Source organism: Cyprinus carpio, chromosome A21 (assembly GCF_018340385.1).
Source record: "Cyprinus carpio isolate SPL01 chromosome A21, ASM1834038v1, whole genome shotgun sequence".
In the NCBI taxonomy this organism is placed as follows: domain Eukaryota; kingdom Metazoa; phylum Chordata; class Actinopteri; order Cypriniformes; family Cyprinidae; genus Cyprinus; species Cyprinus carpio.
Window position 1 is genome coordinate 3,484,556 of NC_056592.1, and position 20,881 is coordinate 3,505,436.

Here is a 20,881-nt window from a genome sequence, read left to right on the forward strand (position 1 = left end):
TTGGATGAACTATCCCTTTAATATGCAGTTTTCAAGATGCATATTCATATTGCTCTTCGAACAAATGATTCATATATGTAACATCAAGTAAAACACGGCAAATATCAATAAATAGCTTCAGTGGTGTGTGGGATAGCATGATGCAATCATAGAAACATGTATATAAAACAAAGTTGTGGTTAAAATGCTTAAAAGTCTATATGCAAATTAGACCCCATTTAGAAAATAAAAATCAGTATTTTTTTTTTCTCATCACACATTGATTGTAATCACAAGATGATGCACTACAGTTCAAAAGTTTGGTATTATTAATATTTTTTTTAAAGAAGTCTCTTCAGCTCACCAAGCCTGCATTATTTGGATTAAAAATACAGCATGAACCGTAATATTTTGAAATATTATTACCATTTAAAATAACTGTTTTCTATTTGAATATATATTAAAATGTAATTTATTCCTGTGATGCGCAGCTGAATTTTCAGCATCATTACTCCAGTCTTCAGTGTCACATGATCTTCAGAAATCATTCTAATATGCTGATTTGCTGCTTAATAAACAGTTCTGGTTATTATCAATGTTGAAAACAGTTGTGCTGCTTATTATTTCTGTGGAAAATAGTCACTTTTAATCAATTACATCCTTGCTGAATAAAAGTATTAATTTTTTCTTTAATAAATTCCTTACCCCAAACTTTTGAATGATAGTGTATCACTGTTCCTACAAAATTATTACACAGCAAAAATGGTTTTCAACATATATAATAATCAGAAATGTTTCTTGAGCAGCAAATTGGTATATCAGAATGATTTCTGAAGATCACGTGACACTGAAAACTCGAGTAATGATGTTGAAAATTCAGCTTTGCTTCACAGGAATAAATTCAATTTTACAATATATATTTACATTAAAAAAAACACTCATTTGAAATTGTAATATTTCACAATATTACAGTTTTATTGTATTTTTCATCAAATAAAAGCAGCCTTGATGAGCAGAAGAGACTTACTTCAAAAACATTCCAAAATCTTAATGATTTCAAACTTTTAGTGTATTTGAATAAGAAGTTCCATTGGTGTAATAAAAGCAAGGGGCCTGTTTCTATGACAATGCAAGATGTACGTAATGAACATGCTCTGAAATCAGGATACACACACACACACACAAACATATTGTGAAAGCAGTATCGGGTGAGGAACACACACTCCAAGGCTTCTCCCCACACAGCAGAGCAGCATCAGATGATTGACAGTGAACACACACACGCAGAGCAGTGGGCCGCTCGCTCCGGTGAGAGCAAGACCAGCAGGCTTGCGTTTGGGTCTCGGCTAACAGCTCTTCAGCAGCTTAACAGGAAGTTACATCACAAAAACAGGGGGCTGGGGCGGTTCAGCAAGCGACTCCTGAGGCCGACAGCAGGATCATGTAAGTGTGCCTGTTTCTTCGGAGGGGGCGAAGTGACTCAAAAGAAGAGAAGATGTTGAAATCTGAGGATCTGACAAAGTAAAACATCCCTGATTTGCCATTACGAAATGACTGAGGTTTGATTAGTGATGAAACTTAATCGGCTGAATCTCACGAAAATGCCCTAAAATCAATAAAGAAAACGAACAAACAAGAAAAAAAAACAGCATATTTTTAAGAACGATTAACACTTTTTAAATTAGATCTTTGCTTAATTTTCATAAACACTTTAACCCCTAAATCTCTCACTACCACATTATTTAATTGAATGCAATTCATATTTCTCAATAATTATTCTGAGTTCATTCATAGTGATTTACCGCATAACAGAAAAAACACAGATAATAAAAATAATAAAATATATTTGAATTAAATCAAATTATAGCATTTTTTTTTTTAATGACAATAAATGTCAATTCAAAAATCTTAATAGTACTCAAAATAGTCTTGCTTGTTTTCGGCTAAATATAAATTCTATATTCTTGATTGTGGAGTGAAATACGACCAGTTTTTGTGAGATTCAACCGTTTACATTCAGTGTTAATTTCTATAAAGAAGCCCCGTTTTTGTTTTTAAGATTGTGAGTATTTCAGACCAGTAGTTTTGATACCTGACTTTATCATGGGAGAACTTGGTACAGTATTTGCTCCGATAATGATGATCTGCTGTCATTTACTCACATTGTGGTCTCACAGTAGCAAATAATGAATCAGGCATATCAAAGGGTATCAGAAGCAAACATTGAGCTCTTTGAAGTGTTTTTCATTTAATGAAGCATCGTTCTGTGTTCTTAGTTTCAACAGTCTCGTGGTTATGGTTTGAGTCACTCGGCCCACCAGTCACGTGTATATGAGTGTGTATCTAAGCGTGTATGTGTGAGTGTGTTTGATCACAGCAGGTATCTGTGCCGGTCTTCATCCAGTGTCAGATCCACCACCTCAGGGGGAGGAACCCAGCCGGACTGCGCCGAGACGGACGTCCACTGAGCCGGAGCTCTCTGCTTCCAGGAAGAAAGCGACTGGATCACTCCACCACGAGGAAACCTTGAGACCACGCTGAAAATAACATTACAAACACATTACAACTCTCGGAAAAAAAGACATCATTCAAAGTAACTAGAAAAAAGAAACGAACGGGGTTTCTGCTGGTCTTAAAAACGCCTCAATTCATCCTTCCACAAATGAAGGCCTACAAAGTCTTAAATCTGAACCAAAAGTCTTAAATTCACTGCATCAAATATAATGCAAAAAAAGAATATCTTACTCTGTGATTTTACCTTGTTTTCCAGCTCAAATCTATAAACATCCTTAAATTAAGATGCATTTACTTGAGATACGAAATGAAGATATTAAGTCTTGTTTTCTGAGAAATGAAACAAAATTAAGCGACTTTAAGCTTGAAAGAAGAACGTGTGTCAATAGGTTATGAAAACTTGTTTTCCCTTTGAATTAAGTTGATTTTTCTTTTTTTTTGTTCCATCAGCAAATACTTGTTCTTGATTTAAGCATAAACTCAATTTTGTTCAGTTTCTCAGAAAAATGAGACTTCTTGTGTCTCAGGTGTATCTTGATTTAAGGATGTTTAGACATTTTATTGGAAAACGAGAAAAAAAAAAGAACGAGTAAGATATTGTTTTTTGCAGTGCATGCAACATTTGATGCAATGACTTTATGAAATAGAATTTTTTTTATAGTCAGTTTTAATACCCAATGCATTAAGAAATACTAATCCATATATAAAAATAATAAAATACCCAATGCATTAAGAAATGCTAATGGATTGATCCCTATTGTAAAATACTAAAATTAATTCAAATCCTATTTCATTTCAACTGAAACCCTGACTTTGGAAGGGTTACTTTAAAATAGAATAAAAAAAGAATGTTAAATGAGCACATGCAAATAGCTTGAATCATTTAAATGAGCTAGTTTTGTTTTGTTGCATATAAAGTGTTATACATACAAATATAGGTGGTGCATCCAGTCACGTATTTGTTTTTGCATCTAAAAAACAGTCCTGTGGTATGACTGATGATTTTTTAATAGTCCAAATTCTGTGTAGTTTCACAATTACTACAAGGTTGTGATAAATGCCAATTATATTGTTGTTTAAAGTAGAATTTACAATTCTGGAAATTATTGTTCAGGACTGAAATATGATGTGCATGTTATTGCTTACCTAATTAGCATATGAACACTACTAAATGACTGCTGAATGATAAGGATCAGTTCACCTGGCGTTCTCTTGAACTCCAACGATCTCCACTTCACTGTCGGTGGACGCCAGACTCACCTGAGATGGCTGGACTTCTACTGCACCTACAGAAACACAAAATACTTCATTCAGCAAGTTACAAATTAAACAATTTTTAAATTACAAAACATGATTGTAGTGGTGGTGTGCTGCGGGCCGACTGGGTTTGCAAAAGACCTTTTGTTCAAAACTAAGATTCTCTCTGTTGACTGAATACTTCACATTCATGAAATCACATCCCTAATAACAAAACTACTGCAGCGGCTTCCCACTTTCGTCAACGGAAAAGAGTAAAAGTGCACAAAACAAAATTCACAAAACTTCTCTTTGGTAGTGCATGAGATTGCGGTCTAAACGTATGCATTGATGCACGTTTTTACGTGCTAATATTAGTATGTGAATTGGGACACAGCCATTGTGTACGAGTGTACAGTCAGTCTACCATCCTGGAGACTGAGTAACAGTAGAAACGAACCTGAGAGCGACTGAGACTGCCGTTCCTGTTCGGAGTGAGTGTCTGAAATATCATAGTGTCCAATCACTGCAGGACCCACTGCAACACACACACACACACCGTTCAGAAGATTCGCCACCATATCTGTATGTCCATAATTCTACTAATTGGTTTCCTTTAAAAAAATCTATATATATTTCCAAATGCTTGATTAAAGATTAAAGTGATACACAATGTTAGCAGATTAAAAAGCTTTAATCCTCATGCTGAACACAAAAGAAAATATTTTGACGGTAGCCATTGATTTCCATAGTACTATGGAAGTCGATGGCTACCGTCAACTGTTTGATTACCAACATTCTTCAAAATATCTTCTTTTGTGATCAACAGCAGAAAGAAACTCACACATGTTTGGAAACAGCTTAAGTGTGAGTAAATGATAACCGAATTTTAATTTTTGGTCAACTATCCCTTTAATGTTAATGTTTTTACATTGCACTAAAACATACTGAATTTCCTCACAGAGTACAACAACTTCCCCCCAAAAATTGAAAATTTGGGGGATTTTCCCCCCACCTTGTCACATTTGTGGTGTTCACAGTAAAAAAATGTCCAAATATAGTTCCTTGTTATGCTATATTACAACAAATATTGAACTCAATCTTTTTAATCAATTTCTTTTTTCAATTAGCGCTGGTTTTGTATTTAGTTTTTGCACTGACTGATCATAGACCTCCTTGATCTGAGCTTATGCACCTCAGTTTTTGAGTGAATATTTATATATATTTATATTGATATTTTATTTTTTTTTACTAAAAAAACTTCACAATTCCATTTTATTCCGCAATGCAACATATTTTCTAAGACAATATTTCAACAAAAATTTGTCAGAACTTTTTTTTTCATCGAGAATTGATTTGAGCGTCTTCTGTATGTTTGAAGGGGTTGTTAAAATAAATAATAATAAAAAAAATTTTTTTTATAAAATAATGTGCACTGACAAATTGTTCCCTATAAGACCAGGAGGATGTTTAATTGAAGTAAATAGGTAAAAAGAATTGTTTTCCAAAAGACCTGAATTTAGTAAACAATTTTTTTTTTTTTTTTTTTTTTTTTTTACAGTATAGCCCTACATGGACATTAAATGTAAACTACCTGGATAATAAGGCTATGAAAGTCATGTAAAAACAGATGCATGCTGGTAAAATACTAGTATATTTATTTACCAGCTAATAACAGAGCAGATAACACACATCATTAATGTGTTACATAGACATGAAAACACAAATGAATGTTGCCTGGCACACTTCTACGTTTGGTTAGGCAGTAGTATATGACATTAAAAATAAAGAACATTTTTGGAACAAATAAAAAGACATCTATCTCTGGTTACTCATTTAACGTAAACCAACAACTACAAACACACTATACTGATATATTCTGTCCTCCATCTAAAACATTATGACACTAAACTCAGGCAGCTTGGAAATTATTACACAAAAAGACATAAAAACGTAAAGCATCTCCTTCAGACACTCTATACAGTGAAGCAGTACAGCAAACAGCGTTCAAGTCCTCCTGCAAGTCAGTAACTACAGTAAACCTTGACTATGAGTGTTTGTGTTAGTGTGTAGGAAGCACATGATGGGCGAACCTCAAGAAATCTGGCCAGCTCATATTTCACCCTAAAATCAAAAAGAAATGACATGTAAATATTTTGCAATACAATTAAGTCTACTTATACCCATAATTTTTAAATTGTGACATTGATCAGTATTTGTTGTGCTGTTTTTAATTTGCAGATTTTTTTTAATTAATGAGTAGCACCAACTCATTACACTAATTGATGCCTATAATTTACTTTGGGTGTAAATATGACACTGCTGACAAATGATTTTATGGTAATTAACCTTAAATAGATAAAAAAAAAAAAAAAAAAAAAAAAAAAAAAAAAAAAAAATGGAGATCAATATCTCTGGCGTCCAGTAGAAATAGAAGCAGAATCGCCTGATTATTGCATGTGCATCACAGACTGTTTCTATAAGTGTTTGATGTTTGTGTGTTGTAGGGTAGTATTTATAATAAAAACCAATGTACAGACTGTCATTACATTACAGATCTCTATTGTCAGCTTATATCATGCATATTCCGTTTGGGAAGAAGCGAGTCGATAAGAAACTAAAACAATCCACAATGCAAACAACAAGAGTTCTTTGGTAGACATGCTGGACTAGATGAAGACAAAAAGACACATGGCAGTCGAGGCGAAACTTCAGAAGTCGCTTGTGGAAATAACGTCATGAAAGAGCTATTATTCTACAGGCAGGACAGATGATTCTTTAAAATAATCCAGGAGTGGAAGAAATTGTCTCTCCCAAAGAAATGAGATCACAAAGGCACTGAGTGTGGAGGGCAGCCCTGAGATGCCAATATAAAACAACGGAAAATGTTAATAGAAGAAAGACAGATGAAGTTAAAGAAACGGTTTACCAAAAAAAAAAAAAAGAAAAAAAAAAAAAAAAAAAAGAAAAAAAAGAAATGTGTCATTATTAACTCACCCTCGAGTCATTCCAAACCCATATGACTTTGACAAAAATAATTTACTTATGAATATCCTGGCTACTTTTTTTATTTTATTTTTTTACACAATGCAAAAAAAGCCAAACAAACAAAAAAATAAATTAAAGAAAACAAACAAACAAATAAAAAAAATCCATACAACTTGTGTGCTATAACATCCTCTGAAGTCATGCAATAGTTTATGTGAAGAAAAGACCAAAATTTAAGTCGTAATAAAAATAAACAGATCCATATTAATTATAGTTAACTAAAACCATAATATTGTTAAGTAAAAAATAAAAAATATAATGAATTGCAATATTTAAAAAAAAAAAATTAACTATAGCATATCAACATATAAAAAAAACTAACAAAGAAAAAAAAAAAAAAAAAAATAAAAAAAAAATATCTATCTATATCTATATATAACAAAAACTAAGAATGACAAAAACAAAACAATAGCTAAAAGTAAAACTAAAATTAAAGTTCACTGAAATAGACATTTCTCATTTTAATTTTGTTTAACAGAATGCATTAAAATAACTAAAAAAATAAATAAAATAACATTTAAACTCATATTATTTATGTGTATTACTTATAATATTATATAACACAACTTAAAAAAAAAACAAAAAAAAAACAGGAAGTATGAAAATAAAACCCGATTCAAAATATGCATAAAAACTATAAATAGCATAACATCATAATTAACTTGTTCACTTTTACTTAAGTAACACTGGAGCTTGACAGCCTCAGTTTCTTGTTCACTTTCAACGAATTGCCACAGTTTTCCTCAGTTTCACATTTTGTGTTGGATGCAAGAAGCCAGATGGGTTCAGAAAGGCATGAGGATGAGTAAATGTTTCATTTGTAGGAAAACTGATCGTTTAATAGAGAGAGAGAGAGAGAGATGTGGAAGCCAGAATGAAGATGAATTTAATTAGAGATAAAGAGAAGGTTTGTGCATTGTCCGAAGCCTCCACTTCAGCGGTCGAATTGAGTCGGCACAGTAGTGTTGCGTCACCATTCTTTAAACGTTCGGTTCAGACGGCTCTGCGCTTCCATTGACACCGGCAGTCTGAGGCGGTGGAACCGTGATGACGCTGACTCGAGCCATCTGATAGGCCGCCAGCGTTTCCTGCGACTCCGACGATGGCAGGAACGAGCTAACATGGCTCCGCCCCTCCGGATTTTCACTGGACGAAAGGTCATCATCCGAATGCATGCGGGTCAGTCTGTCCATCCACACGCGAAAGCGCTCCTCTGTCTGTCTCTGCATCGCGGCGAATCGCGTAAGCGCTTCCTCCAAGACTCCGCCCAGGGTTCCACTGGCCACGCCCATGTTGAGTTGGCCCCGCCCATGCGCTGATGCTCCAGAAGCGTTGGTTCGGCGATGGCCAGCTTAAAGACAGACGGCAGTGCCGAGAGAGAGACGTCAGACACACAGGAAGGCAGAAAGCGGCGGCGTTATTGCGTGCACACCGGCGAGCATGCTGGGAACAATCATGCAGCTCTCGCAGTGCATTCTGGGTACAGTTCACCAAGAGTCATATTACTTAAGACGGCCTAAAGATCACACAGTGAGATAGATACCAGAATTTTAACCAGTATGACGCCAACCAACCCTCAGGATATTACATACGAAGAAATAAAGAGAAGTGTAAAGACGAGAGATGTTCAAAATAAACTAGTCAACTACTGCTGCATCATTATGCTTGTTTAGAGTCTCTTAACAATAGCCCAGAGAGATATTCAATGAATAAAAAGGCTAATTAACATGATATTACACAAAACTAATCATAGACCTCACAGATTATGCATAACAGGAATGTTAAGTGCAGATGATTTGACAAGCACTAGTAATTTTTTAAGTTGGTGAATGTGCACAAAAGAAGAGCTTTGATTTGATTGTTTTAAAAAGGATGAATTTAGAGGCAGAACCTTTAAACGTTGCATGTGTTGTTATTGTTAAACTTTTTGTTAACTGAAATAAAATATTAGATAGAAATAATACTTAAATATTAGATGAAAAACTTAAGAAACTTGGAAATGTAGCTTTGAAAATTACCTGAAATAAAATAAGCTGAAGATAAAATTACTAACATTACTAAATCTAAAACTGAAGTTAAAGCTATATAGAAATAAAAAATAATAATGACAAAAGCACATAAAATTTCTAAAAAATAAAATAAAAATAAAAATGAATTCAAAATTAAAACAAAAACAGAAAACACTAAAATAAAAGGCAATCAGAAATGTTAAAAAAATACAGCTAATCCAGAATATTAATAAATACTACAGTAGTATATAATACTAAAATATCACTGCAACAAAAACATCTGCTTTTTTTAAAAAGTTGCTAAAAAAAACTGAACTACCAAAACTGGAGCTACCAAACAGGCCTTAAAACTACATAAATCTGCACAACTAATAAAATATAATATACAATATAAAGTTATGATATGGCCCACAAACGATCAGATATACTGAGCTTCAACTCCTACCATGCCAACAATGTGGCCCCACAAGGACATAATGCACATCCTAACTAACAAGTACCACGCAGAAGGATGGATTAACAAAAAACTGCAGACCCATTACACACACAAGCCACAGATAATGGACACAAAGACAACAGAAACTGAGGCAACTGAAAGACAAAAGACACAATGAAGGAAATCTTGTGACATTGTAATATGCTAACTTTAATCCAATATAACTGACCTCCAATCAAATGGACTTTGCTCTGCATTCATTACAATGAAATTCATTTAGTGCATCAGTATTGCTGATCATAAATATACTTGATTATAATGTCATTGTGCATAATTGCTATTTTAGTGAATGTCTAGTGTTTGAACATCTGTCGGCAGAAAAGGTAAGCAACAGCTTTAGACGATCAAATGAACAAAAAAACGTCACCCAAATTAGCTGCAGTGTATTTAGTTATACCTGACCTTGGATTTTAAAGCTTTTAAAGACCAGACAGAGTTAGTGGTCATTCTGGTGGGTCACTAAAGACTAAGGTTTCAATGCAGTGGTGCAACGGATCACAAAAAAAGAAGAAGCTTACTTTAAGTACTTCTATACCACAGTAAAAACTACTAGCTTAAATAATAAAGTCAGTAATAAAACGGGAATAATTACACAAATTACAAACATAGATGAATACAAGAAAATTACAAATAAAGTCAGTAACCGTAGTATTCAGGTGAAATGTAATAATTAAGGGTAAAATAATACAAGTGTTCGCTGCACAAGTTAAAGACAGATGACTCTTTGTTAAAGCGTTGGTGTTGTTTGATTAGCAGACAGAAGCAGGTATTAACAGGCTGCTGTCTCTTTAAGACCAAATGCACAAACCTAATACTGACACACAACCGCTTTCTTTCTCAGCTGTTTACGGTCACTAAAGACATAATCGACTGTGTTTAACAGAATACCTGCAAAAACTGGTATTTTACCGAAGCTTTGTGTGTATGTGTCCGTTCAAGCACAAGGAGATGTGAAAGAGGAATAAATTCAGTGTTCATGCACTGTCTGAACCGCGCCCCTCTCTCTCTCTCTCTCTCTCTCTCTGTGTGTGTGCGGCAGCGGCTGTGCACACAGAAAACGAGTCCTGATTCAAGTTCTCTTTTGCTTGAATGGTTTAAAACAGCTTGAATGTGTAAATTGGCAAGACAAAACACGTGTTCACTCTGTGATGGTTAAACTTAGGGTCTAGGGATCATCTACAGTCTGTTGTATCTCTACTGCAAAGGGGCGTATTTCTGGAAACTTTCCATGGGAACTTAATCTGGGGAATTTCGAAGTTGGAATAATCTTCCAAGTTGGAAATTTAACAGGAATTAATTGGAAATTTGGGAAAATGTCTAGAAAATGTATCATACTACACAAACATAAATATAAACATTTAGTTTTATCATAAGCAGACTTGCATGCAAACTAATACAAATTTTAAAAATACAATTTTTGGAGTTTTTGGAACGTGATACTTTTTTTTTTTCAGGATTCATTGATGAATAAAAACTTAAGAACAACATTTATTCAAAATATAAATCTCTATAAATTCTGTTCATTTTTAATGTTTTATTCATCAAATAATCCTGAAAAAAGTAAATATAATATATAGAAGGCCACATATACATATACACATATATATATATATATATATATATATATATATATATATATGAAGCAGCACAACTGTCCCCACAATTGATAATAAATCAGTATATTAGAATGATTTCTGAAGATTATGTGACACTGAAGACTGGAGTAAGCTGAAAATTCAGCTATGCATCAAAGGAATAAATTAAATCTAAACAGAAAACCATTATTTGAAACTGTAATAATACTTAACAATATTACTGTTTTGTTCTGTATTTTTGATCAAATAAATGCATGCTTGATGAACGTAAGAGATTTCTTTCAAAAACATTAAAAAATAGTAGTGTGTCCAAAATTTGACCAGTTCTGTACTTCTGTATAATAACAGAAAACTGGCTAGCAGAAGCTACATGAAAAAACCAGCTAGCACATGATATCTAGCCTCATAAATTATCAATGAAATAGTGCTAACTAGCTTACATATCTGATTTACTGGCTGGCTAGCTACTGTATAAACACATTTTGGTATTTGCTAGTTAAACTTGAATGCCATAAATATAAATATGTTTTCCCAAGTAATATCAAAACTTACTCGAGTGGAAGCCTGGAAAATGAGGAGGAATTCCCCATTAGGTGACTAAGTGGGATTGTGTGTGGGGAAGGGTCATTTTTAAACAGCTTCTTTTTTTATCTCTTCACCTAAATGTTTGCTCAGTCAGTGTATTTGCTTTTACAATAGTATAATTTTGTTGCACAATAGCTCACACACAGCACAAGAAAGTTTTAAACAAATTTATGCAAGTTACGTGAATACTCACCAAGATGGACATTTTGACATCATTTTGTGTTCAGGATTCAAGAAATTATTTGTGCATGTTACTGAGGAATGCACAGTGCATGTAAGGTGTGTGTGCTGTGTGCATTTGATTGAGGTAGAAATTCACCTGAAATCCAAGATTATGCTGCAAGATTTTTTTTTTTCAACTACATTTAAGTTCCCCGTTTCTGCAATTTTTTGCAAATTCCCATGGAGATTTTCCACTCTTGAAAACTCCCAGAATTTTGCAACCCTACTAAAGACTGAGGTCAGTGTAAGGTCAGAACGCTGTTGTATTCTGAGAGCGGAAAAATGTTCCTCACCTGCCGCTTTGCATATGAGGTCATTCAACATGCATGCACAGTAAAACACACCTGAGCGCTGCAGGAGATCCGTCTGATGTGATGCTCTGATCTATGTGTGTGTTTTTTTTCAACCGTTCTGTCATTCAGTCAACATGCACCGAACAATGCATGAGAGAAATGAAACCTCAAAACCAAATTCTCGATGCATCTCAATTTTTCCAGTAACTTACACAGCACAGGTCTGAAAATCTTTAGTGAGGCTTTAAAGTACTTTATACTGTAATATGCTGGCTATCATCCACAAACAAAAATAGAAAATTAAGTCAGTTTAATACGAAATAACCAATTTAACTACTTATTTTTTTCTTAATCAGTAATAAATAATTAAATAATGTCTGCCGATTACCAGCACCATATAATTTTTTTAAATCACCATTAAGTGAGATGGTCAGATAAGTAATTATTTATTGTAATTAACATTAATAATAACAACAACACACACAAATTAAAAAAGTACATGACACACAATAAATTTAAAAAAATAATATAAATTTATTGGCACCATAAGTTTTTTTTGTTTTTAGTCATTAGGTGAGATAAGCAATTACTTACTGTAATTAACATTAATAATAATAATATATTAATAAAAATAATTAGACAATGATAAATACAAAAACATTACTGTAATTTTACTGGCACCAATCATATTTCTTTTTACTCAACCATTAAAGGCACAATATGTAATTTTTCGCTGCTAGAGGGAGCATATTCTAAATAAACAGAGCAGGTAGCGTAGTTTGATGACGCTGTGACTGAGTGTGGAATCATGGGAGTTGTGGTCTTCATCCTCACAGCAGAAATCATGTTCATGGATGAGCTAATGATTTATTAACGTAGCAGAATGAAGCAGGGTGAGGCTGAAAGCCGTCCAAGCGAAACGAGGCCACTGAACGAGCGCGACACACGGCTCCAGCAGCAGAGCTTTTATTATGACATAGTCGACTGCTTCCGCTCGTGCATATGTTGGGGATAAAAGCAGCGCTGGTTTATCATACTAGATACGTTTGAAAGTTCTGTTACAATGCTACTCTGTGCGGTCATCACCGGTCTATTAAAATGTACAACACATTTAAGCGTCTTTGATGTTTCCATGTATTTTACAAAACAAAACCGGAAATCGAGGGGTTATGACGTCATTGTCAGGTGACACAATGACACCATGGACACGGTCCGTCACTAGTTAAAATCGCTTATTTCTCTGATACTTTCTTCGAAACATTTGGGATAATGTAAGCAAACAAGTCAGTTCTAGTGGTTTTCTTACATATTGTGCCTTTAAGTGAAACGTCAGATAAGAAATGTATTAATAATAATAATCATTATTAATTTTAATATTAATAACAACATAATATTGATGGATAAATATATTTATTGTCATTTACTGGTACTAATTTCTTAACAGACATTAAAAGTCAGATGGTTAAATAAGTAGTTTTATTGTCATTAACATTATTATCATCATCATCAATAGCATTATCACTAATAATACTGATTAAAATTATATTAAAAATATTATATTATAAAGTTATTTATTTTTTTCGTTTTTTTATTATATGATATAAAAAAAACTTGCTATGTGTACTGTGTTAAGCTAACTGAGACGTGTTATAGCACTTGCATATCATTGCTCTTTTGTTGATTTTAATTGCTTCCGTTGTCCTCATTTGTAAGTCACTTTGGATAAATGCTAAATGACTAAATGCAAATGTAAAAAAATCTATAGTTAAAATCTAAATCTAAAATCTATAGCTTTAATCTAACAATTTAGTTATGATTGTCAAATTGCAAAAATAAAACAATTAAAACTGATAATAACAATAAGAGTCATATTGGTTGTTTTATAATAAACAAGTGAATAATGATTGTTTGTGGATCAATCCAGAATCATCTGAGAAAGAACCGTGATGCATCAGTGAATCGATTTGTTCATGGCATATGCGTGTCCACACAAAGCAGCCTGTGTGTGTGTGTGTGTGTGTGTTCAGTTACCTGGTGCGTGAGAGTTAATCGTCTCTCCCTCGTTGTCAGACGAAGCCGTTAGCGGTGAGGATGATGATGAGTGGGCCGTGATGTCGCTGTCGCTGGTGCTGCTGTCCTGGAGCACGTCAGGTTTGCGTCTCGCCGCCGCCTCGCGTTTCTGCCGCAGCTGTCGCATGCGCTGCTTCTGCTGCTGGCTGCGCGGGCCTCTGACGCGCACGCGCCCGTTCACCTGCTTCTCCAGGCAGCGGTTCTTCTTGGCCGCCATGGCAACTGTGGACGCGTCGCTCTCAGAATGCGAACGTCGCGACTTCCTGCCGGCCGTCTGAACGGGCGCGGGCACTTCCTCTGCTGACGAAAGCGTGTCGGAGTCTCCCAGGTGACCGGAGGAGGAAGGCGACTGCAGGCAGGCGGAAGAATCACTGTCTTCCGGTGCGCAGGACTGGGCGGCGGCAGGGGGCGGGTCCTTTTCCTGCGGCTGCCCGGGGGCGGAGTCTCTATGAAGCTCCTTTAGTAAGCACGGCATGGAGAGCAGACCGGGCGCCGGCTGTTTGTCAGGACTCTGCGAGCTGATTGGCTCCTCGCACGCCGGAGAGCTGGTGGGCGTGGTTTCTTGTCTCAGAGGCATGTCCTGCTCTTCTGCTGTGGCCCCGCCCTCTGTGGGGCATTCAGGGAGCTCGTTGGCCTTCTGGGCATCAGTCATCTCTGGAGGGCGGGGCCAGGGGCGGAGTCTCTGAAGTGGCAGTTGTTAGGTGACAAACAGGGGCAGGTGACCTGGAAAACAGGAATTGTGTGTCAGTATAACAGCTGACAAATGTCAAATGTTTACATGGTTCGTTCGGTTTCTCATTATTCAACCACCTGCTGAACTATCACGCACCAGCGACACTCTTATCAACTTTCTCCACGTCACTGGACTCCAGCACACAATGCTGTATTTCACAAGAGTCTGGCCTTGAAAAGTTGTTTCAAAACTTCATATGCATAAACAAATTTTTTGGCCTCAGTCACAATGCATGAACATTTACAAATATTTAAAAAAAATCACTTATGAGACACTGATCTCACAAACAGCAACTTATATGCAATATTTAGATCTAATACGCAGACTATATAAATATTCAAGTAACGATTTTCAATAAGGTTCATTAGTTAACTACTTTAGTTCACGTGAACTAAGCATGAACAATACTTCTACAGCATTTATTGAGCTTAGTTCATGTTAATTTCAACATTTACTAATGCAATATTAAAATCAAAAGCTGTGCTTGTTAATATTAGTTAATGCGCTGTGCATTAACATGAACTACTGGATGTTCATTAACTAACATTAACTAATGGAACCTTACTGTAAAGTGTTTCCAATACTTATGACTTCATGAATTCAAACCAAAAAATTATTTAAACTAGAAATGTTTATACTGACTATATAAATGCTCATGACTTTATCAATCCCATGAGATTTTCAGGCTGGGATAAAATAAATAAATAATCACAATTTTAAACTTCTCGCATGAGTTTTCAAAACTCATGAACCTGTTTAACACTTCCTACCAAAACACCTCGTTCAGAAATCTGAGGGTCAATACTTGAAATACATGAAGAAATAAAAGAATAAAAAAAAATACGTACACATAAAAATTAGTGCTATTAATGGATCACAAATATAGGAATACTTTTGTATACTGTTATATATTTTTCTCCCATTTACAGTAAAAAAATTACAGCTGTGGATGCAATAAACAAACAATAAAAGGATTAAAAAAAAACATAAGGAGAAACTATTTTGAACGGGGAATTTTCATTATTTTTGCATTGACTGCCACAGATCAGATTCATGTAGGTTTACAATCTGTAGCAAACTTATTTTAGATACCAGATGTCAACCATCAAACCGAGGAATTAAAATACAGACTCTGAAAGCTTCTTACACGTTTTAAACGAGATCCCACATTCATTCCGACAGCAAGCACAGCACCAAAAAATACAGCAGCGATGGTATTTTGGCCAAAACTGTGGTAACCATAGTATTTTTATACGAGTTTCCTTAACATGACTAGTTCCTCCCGCAGCCACGGAAACACGAATCATCAATGCATCATGCATTAAGATCACGAGCCGCTGCTAATGACGAATGCAGGTGTGTTTATCAATCGTATTTGCAATTAATACAAATCAATGCATAAGTTACTTTCTCAACATCACAGGATCAGTTTATAAGTCATAATGCGTGCATGAAATTCAACGCAACTCAATGCACCGATGCAGCTGCGAAAGAAACGAACGGAACATCGCTCTTAAATAATTACAGAGACAGGAAAAAAGCTAAACTTAACGTTGCACGGCGTTAATGGAGACACTGCAGCGCGAGCGCTCATCCTGCGACACACTCTCGGTCTGGAAGATGCACAACCGCTGCACTATAACCGCCACATCTGCACGCTGCGTGGATACAGCACGCATATATGCATGCATGAACGCGTGAATTAATTAAAGTGAAAGAAGGATTGGGTCAAAACTGCATTAGAGGCTCAAAATGGAGAGGCGCAGTGCTGAGCGCGCGCTGGACCGCCGTCGAGAGCAGCTTACCTGATTCAAATCTGTCCTCATGTGTGTGTTCTCTGGAACATCTCAGGCTCGCAACACCACATTCATCAGGAAAATACGGAGTTAACAGAAATTTTATGGGATAACTGCTGTGTGTTCTCGACTTTGCGACCGCTTTAGCGCAGTTTGCTAATTTAAAATGTCCCCACTAGCCGTCGCTGGAACAAATGTGTAGTCGTCATTTCCGCTGCGGCGGAGTCGGGGAAAATAAAAGGCGCCACCGTGAGACTCGGAGAGGAATTGCGTTTATTACATTGACAGTCACATTTATTAACACGCTTTTTGTTAGATATTTTAAATTATCAAAATAAAGTGTTCATGAAGTCCACTTTCTGCTCCAACTGGGCATCCAGGGCAGCTTGGGGGGTAAAAAAAACAAAAAAAAAAACATGTTACTCAAAAATTATGATTTCCAACAAAGGTTAATAAAATTAAAAAATACAAAATAATAAATGTCAAAATAAAACTACATTTATAAATAAAATTACCAGCTCTCGTTTAGCCTCCTCGATTTTCACCCGTGCAAGAGCTGGACTCTAAAAAACAAAACAAAAAAACAAACCGAAAACCAATGTTATTTTAGTATCGACATAATATTTTGAATCAGTTTTTATATTTTTCATTTTACTTGACACTTTGGTAATTCTGTCATTTTTATTTTTTTTATGTCTATATAGTTTTTGTAAATTTTTATTTTAGTTTTAGTCAATTATTTCAAGTCACTTTTTTTTTATAGTAACCTGAAAGCTATATAATAATCCTGAAATAAAATGGGTAAAAGAACAATAATAGAATTCGAGTAACCCTTAGCAATGATTTATTTAGATGTGGATGTGATTATTTTATTGTATAATGTGTCCTTCATACTGTGCATGGTGCTATGACAAAATTATTATTAATTAACCAACCCACACATGAAACAACAACACCAAGAAGTGCTTTCCTATGCACAAGTCACATTATGGTTTCCATGTTCAGTATAATTCTGTCCTCTTCATATAAGTTGTACTTACAGGGCTCAAGTCACTATACGGCTCTAGTTTCTTCTTCAAGGGTAGTGATTCCTCTTTCAGAGCTGTGATTTTCTAAGTATAAAAGATGAGAGAAATTCATTAAATTACATTTCATACCAGCGTGTAAGTGCAGTTCTGTTACGGTGTATATTCGTTTAAAAAAATTTACATTTATGAACATATTAAAACTTTAAATTCCAATAGAAGATGTGCACAAAAATGTCTACAAAAGAGGTTTATGGAATGATTAATGTCTAGGTTGATGTCATTTGACTGCAAAATCAACACATGGATCATTTTTGCCATTATTATATTTCATTTCAGTAATTACGACGCTGCATGAATATGGCATCAATCTGTAATCTGGTCAGTCAGTTCACCTCTGATAACTGTACGATGGCCTGATGGGTAAGAGAATCCTCCATCTGCCGTGAGTCCAGCTTTTCCTGTTACAAACACACAGATTCTGTTTGAGTAAGGCTCGAGAAACTATTCACATGCTCGCCAGAACATTTTGCATGCTTATGCATGACATTTTCTAATTTTATAGACCATAACCCATTTCCTTTGTGTCACTGCCATCTTGCTATGAAGAAATGAGAGCTTGGATGCACATGAATTAATAGAGATCTATTTGCTCAAAATTTGGCTTTCATTAGGCTAGTACCTCTAATATCAAAGCCTTTTTGATGCATCCTCTGTGGCGACACGAAATGTGCTGATGGCACAATAGATGGATCAGTGTGCATTGTCCTATATGCTAAGATTAATGGTTTTAAGTGCACACACAAACGTCTGTATAAATTGTTTTTGCAAATGTCCCTGCTAAGAATATCCTGAGAAAAAACACTCCATTTTTACAAAAACAAAAAAAGCACCTTGAATTCATTCAGTCGTGTTTGACAATCACTAAAGAATCGTTAAACAGCTGCCATGAAAAAACACTTTTTTAAAAGATATTTATTTTCATTCAATTTATAATTTTCTATTACAGAAAACTAAACAGGGGCAAAAGTCTGGAAATGCAAATATTTTTAAATTCTCCGTTTTCTTTTTTCCGTACTTTTCCAGACCTGGAAATAACTAAAATCAAATTCCCTGTGGAAGATATAAAACTGATATTCGACTACTTGATAAAAATTTTGACACACACCTGCACAATCTTATTCCTGCAGGCGAGATCTCTGGATTTGTTCTTCATGAAGTCCATGTTAAGAAGCCTCTCCTCCGCTGTAGCTGCTTCCACCTGCTGCGTATGTGTGATCTTCATCAGATCACTGGAAAAAGTTTTAGATAGTAAATAAATTAAATAAATTACATTAAAATAAATAAAGAAAAAATTATTAAATTGAGTACATTTGATTTAAATGTTTTCTTACTCCTGAAGTTTTTTCCGAAGAACAACTGCGGCAGTCATTTTCGTTCTAACAGCAGTAAGTTCCCGCTGCAACCTCCGGTCTGTTTTCTCTGCCTCCAGCGCGTCATTGGTCAGTTTATTGATTGCAGGCATATAGCTGGATATCCAAGAGAGTGAAATCAATAATGCAAATGTAAGACTTAGTTTAAATCATTTATCATGCACATAAGTTGAATGGCTTAATGTGATTTTGCCAGGCAGAGCTATGGACCAGATTTCAGGGTTAAGATTAGGTTCTGTGGATGCCGTTCTAGAACCACCATTCATGCTGACTCAGGAACATGCCTAAATCATCTCTTGCATGTGATGTTATAGATGTAAATAAGGTTTTTATGATGCAGAGTATTACTTTACCTCCCAAGTGATGTGTCTCTGAGTTTAAGCACTTCAGCGGTTCCCTCCAGTGCCGACAGCAGGTCCACTGCGGGTTTGGAAAGTCCTCCAGCCTGAAGTCCTACCGCCTGGAGAAGCACTTCTTGGAGATGAGTTCCTGTCATGGACAAGCAGCCCCAGATGAATTTATTCCAAAACAAAAAACTGCACTTTTACAGAACCATTATGCATTTGACAGACTACTTCATCCAAAATGACAGTCGCAGAGTCTCACCATCACTGCCATACTCTTCTGTTTTCTGCTCGTGGTCCTTGATGAGCAGCTCAGCCTCTCTGCATCTCGTCTCACTGCTCTCTGCCAGCTCGTACAGAATCTCCACTGTGCGTGTGTTCACCTCAAATTCTGGTACCGGCTGCTGCCCGAACACCTTCCTGAGCCACTGGCTCACCTGTTATGACACAGCATATGCAAATGCACTGTAAATGGTACATGCATGCACTTTGAGATTCAAGAATCAATTTTTATTTGTGTCAAATGATTCTGAATGACTACCATATCCAATTACATTTTATCCCAAACTATAAAGAACACCACTGCTACAGGACGTGTTCAAAAACATAATCGTGACAAGGTATTTAATTTTTTCTGTTGTTTTGTTCGCATCTACCATATAAGGAAGTGATTCATGAGACGTATAATATCAAGCACGTGCATTTAAATAAGTGTAAGTTATACAACCAGTCTAATAAGACTATGTAAACACAAACAACGGAACTGCAGTGAACATTTACGCGTTTGTGAAGCGATTTACATCGTATTCTGGATTTTATTAGTTCTGTATACAACTACAATGAATTCTACAAAGATATTAACTCACGATTTTGCTCTTCTCGCACATTTTCCAACTAAATGTGTGTCACATCTAATCAAATTTACTTAACGTGGAGCAACAACTAAACATCCCGCCACTGAATTTGTTCTTCTAGTTCCGGGGTCTCTAAGCGCATTTCTCATTGGCTTCCCGAATGAAAAATCGACCAATCAGATTGTGGGAGGCAGAAGCACCGCCCACTAACAACGAACAAAACGTATATAAATATTTTATATATATATATATATAATTATTATATATATTATATAATTATTTTAAAACCATTATATTGGAATCTCATATAAGATTTAGCTAAATTAAAAAAAAATAAATTTCACAAAACATTTATCGGAGAAATTATTCTTCATACAACGAATAAATTAAAATAATGGAAAGAAATGTTTATTTTTATAGCTTTAAATTGAAGGACATATAATGTATAAATAATAAATATAATAATAATTTAAAAAGTAAATTATTATTATTACTTTTTCTTTCTGAAAAGAAGTATTCTGACTGGATATTACCATATAAATAAGTTATTTTTAATAAAGCAAAATAAGTATTTACAAAATTATTCATAGATGTTATACTGTAAACGCAGCTGCTAGCAGATATGTTCATAGATTTTGTAACATATCAG

General features: G+C 35.1%; 2 protein-coding genes across 5 annotated transcripts; both read right to left on the reverse strand.

Moving 5' to 3' along the window:
- Positions 1-975: 975 nt before the first annotated feature.
- Positions 976-16,763, reverse strand: LOC109072129 (uncharacterized protein C18orf25-like). Of its 3 annotated transcripts, XM_042778595.1 has the most exons (5): positions 16,586-16,763; positions 14,009-14,770; positions 4,190-4,267; positions 3,695-3,779; positions 976-2,516 (listed from the first exon to the last, which is right to left on the reverse strand). In XM_042778595.1, the coding sequence occupies exons 2-5, from the start codon at positions 14,697-14,699 to the stop codon at positions 2,351-2,353; spliced, it is 1,020 nt and encodes a 339-aa protein (XP_042634529.1). In that variant the 5' UTR covers positions 14,700-14,770; positions 16,586-16,763; the 3' UTR covers positions 976-2,350. The 3 variants fall into 3 exon arrangements, with proteins under 3 accessions (XP_042634529.1, XP_042634530.1, XP_018943946.1); XM_042778596.1 differs by lacking the exon at positions 4,190-4,267 and having other exon boundaries at positions 16,586-16,761; XM_019088401.2 differs by lacking the exons at positions 976-2,516; positions 3,695-3,779; positions 4,190-4,267 and adding an exon at positions 7,457-8,128.
- Positions 16,764-16,832: 69 nt separating this feature from the next.
- On the reverse strand, positions 16,833-20,388 carry LOC109072111 (HAUS augmin-like complex, subunit 1). Of its 2 annotated transcripts, none has more exons than XM_042778597.1 (9): positions 20,245-20,388; positions 19,641-19,815; positions 19,388-19,523; positions 18,996-19,130; positions 18,770-18,893; positions 17,997-18,062; positions 17,617-17,688; positions 17,092-17,139; positions 16,833-16,962 (listed from the first exon to the last, which is right to left on the reverse strand). In XM_042778597.1, the coding sequence occupies exons 1-9, from the start codon at positions 20,263-20,265 to the stop codon at positions 16,906-16,908; spliced, it is 834 nt and encodes a 277-aa protein (XP_042634531.1). In that variant the 5' UTR covers positions 20,266-20,388; the 3' UTR covers positions 16,833-16,905. The 2 variants fall into 2 exon arrangements, with proteins under 2 accessions (XP_042634531.1, XP_042634532.1); XM_042778598.1 differs by having other exon boundaries at positions 17,092-17,152.
- Positions 20,389-20,881: the final 493 nt, after the last annotated feature.

What these genes read in the sequence shown, in the direction of transcription:
- LOC109072111 (XM_042778597.1), bottom strand. Translation starts at nt 20,265, where the DNA reads ATGTGCGAGAAGAGCAAAATC. An exon ending in CCATCGTACAGTTATCAGAG is followed by an intron (nt 17,689 to 17,996) that starts GTGAACTGACTG and finishes TTTTATACTTAG; the next exon opens with AAAATCACAGCTCTGAAAGA. An exon ending in AGGAGGCTAAACGAGAGCTG is followed by an intron (nt 16,963 to 17,091) that starts GTAATTTTATTT and finishes TTTACCCCCCAA; the next exon opens with GCTGCCCTGGATGCCCAGTT.
- LOC109072129 (XM_019088401.2), bottom strand. Translation starts at nt 14,699, where the DNA reads ATGACTGATGCCCAGAAGGCCAACGAGCTCCCTGAATGCCCCACAGAG. An exon ending in GATTAACTCTCACGCACCAG is followed by an intron (nt 8,129 to 14,008) that starts GTAACTGAACAC and finishes TCTGTCTTTAAG; the next exon opens with CTGGCCATCGCCGAACCAAC.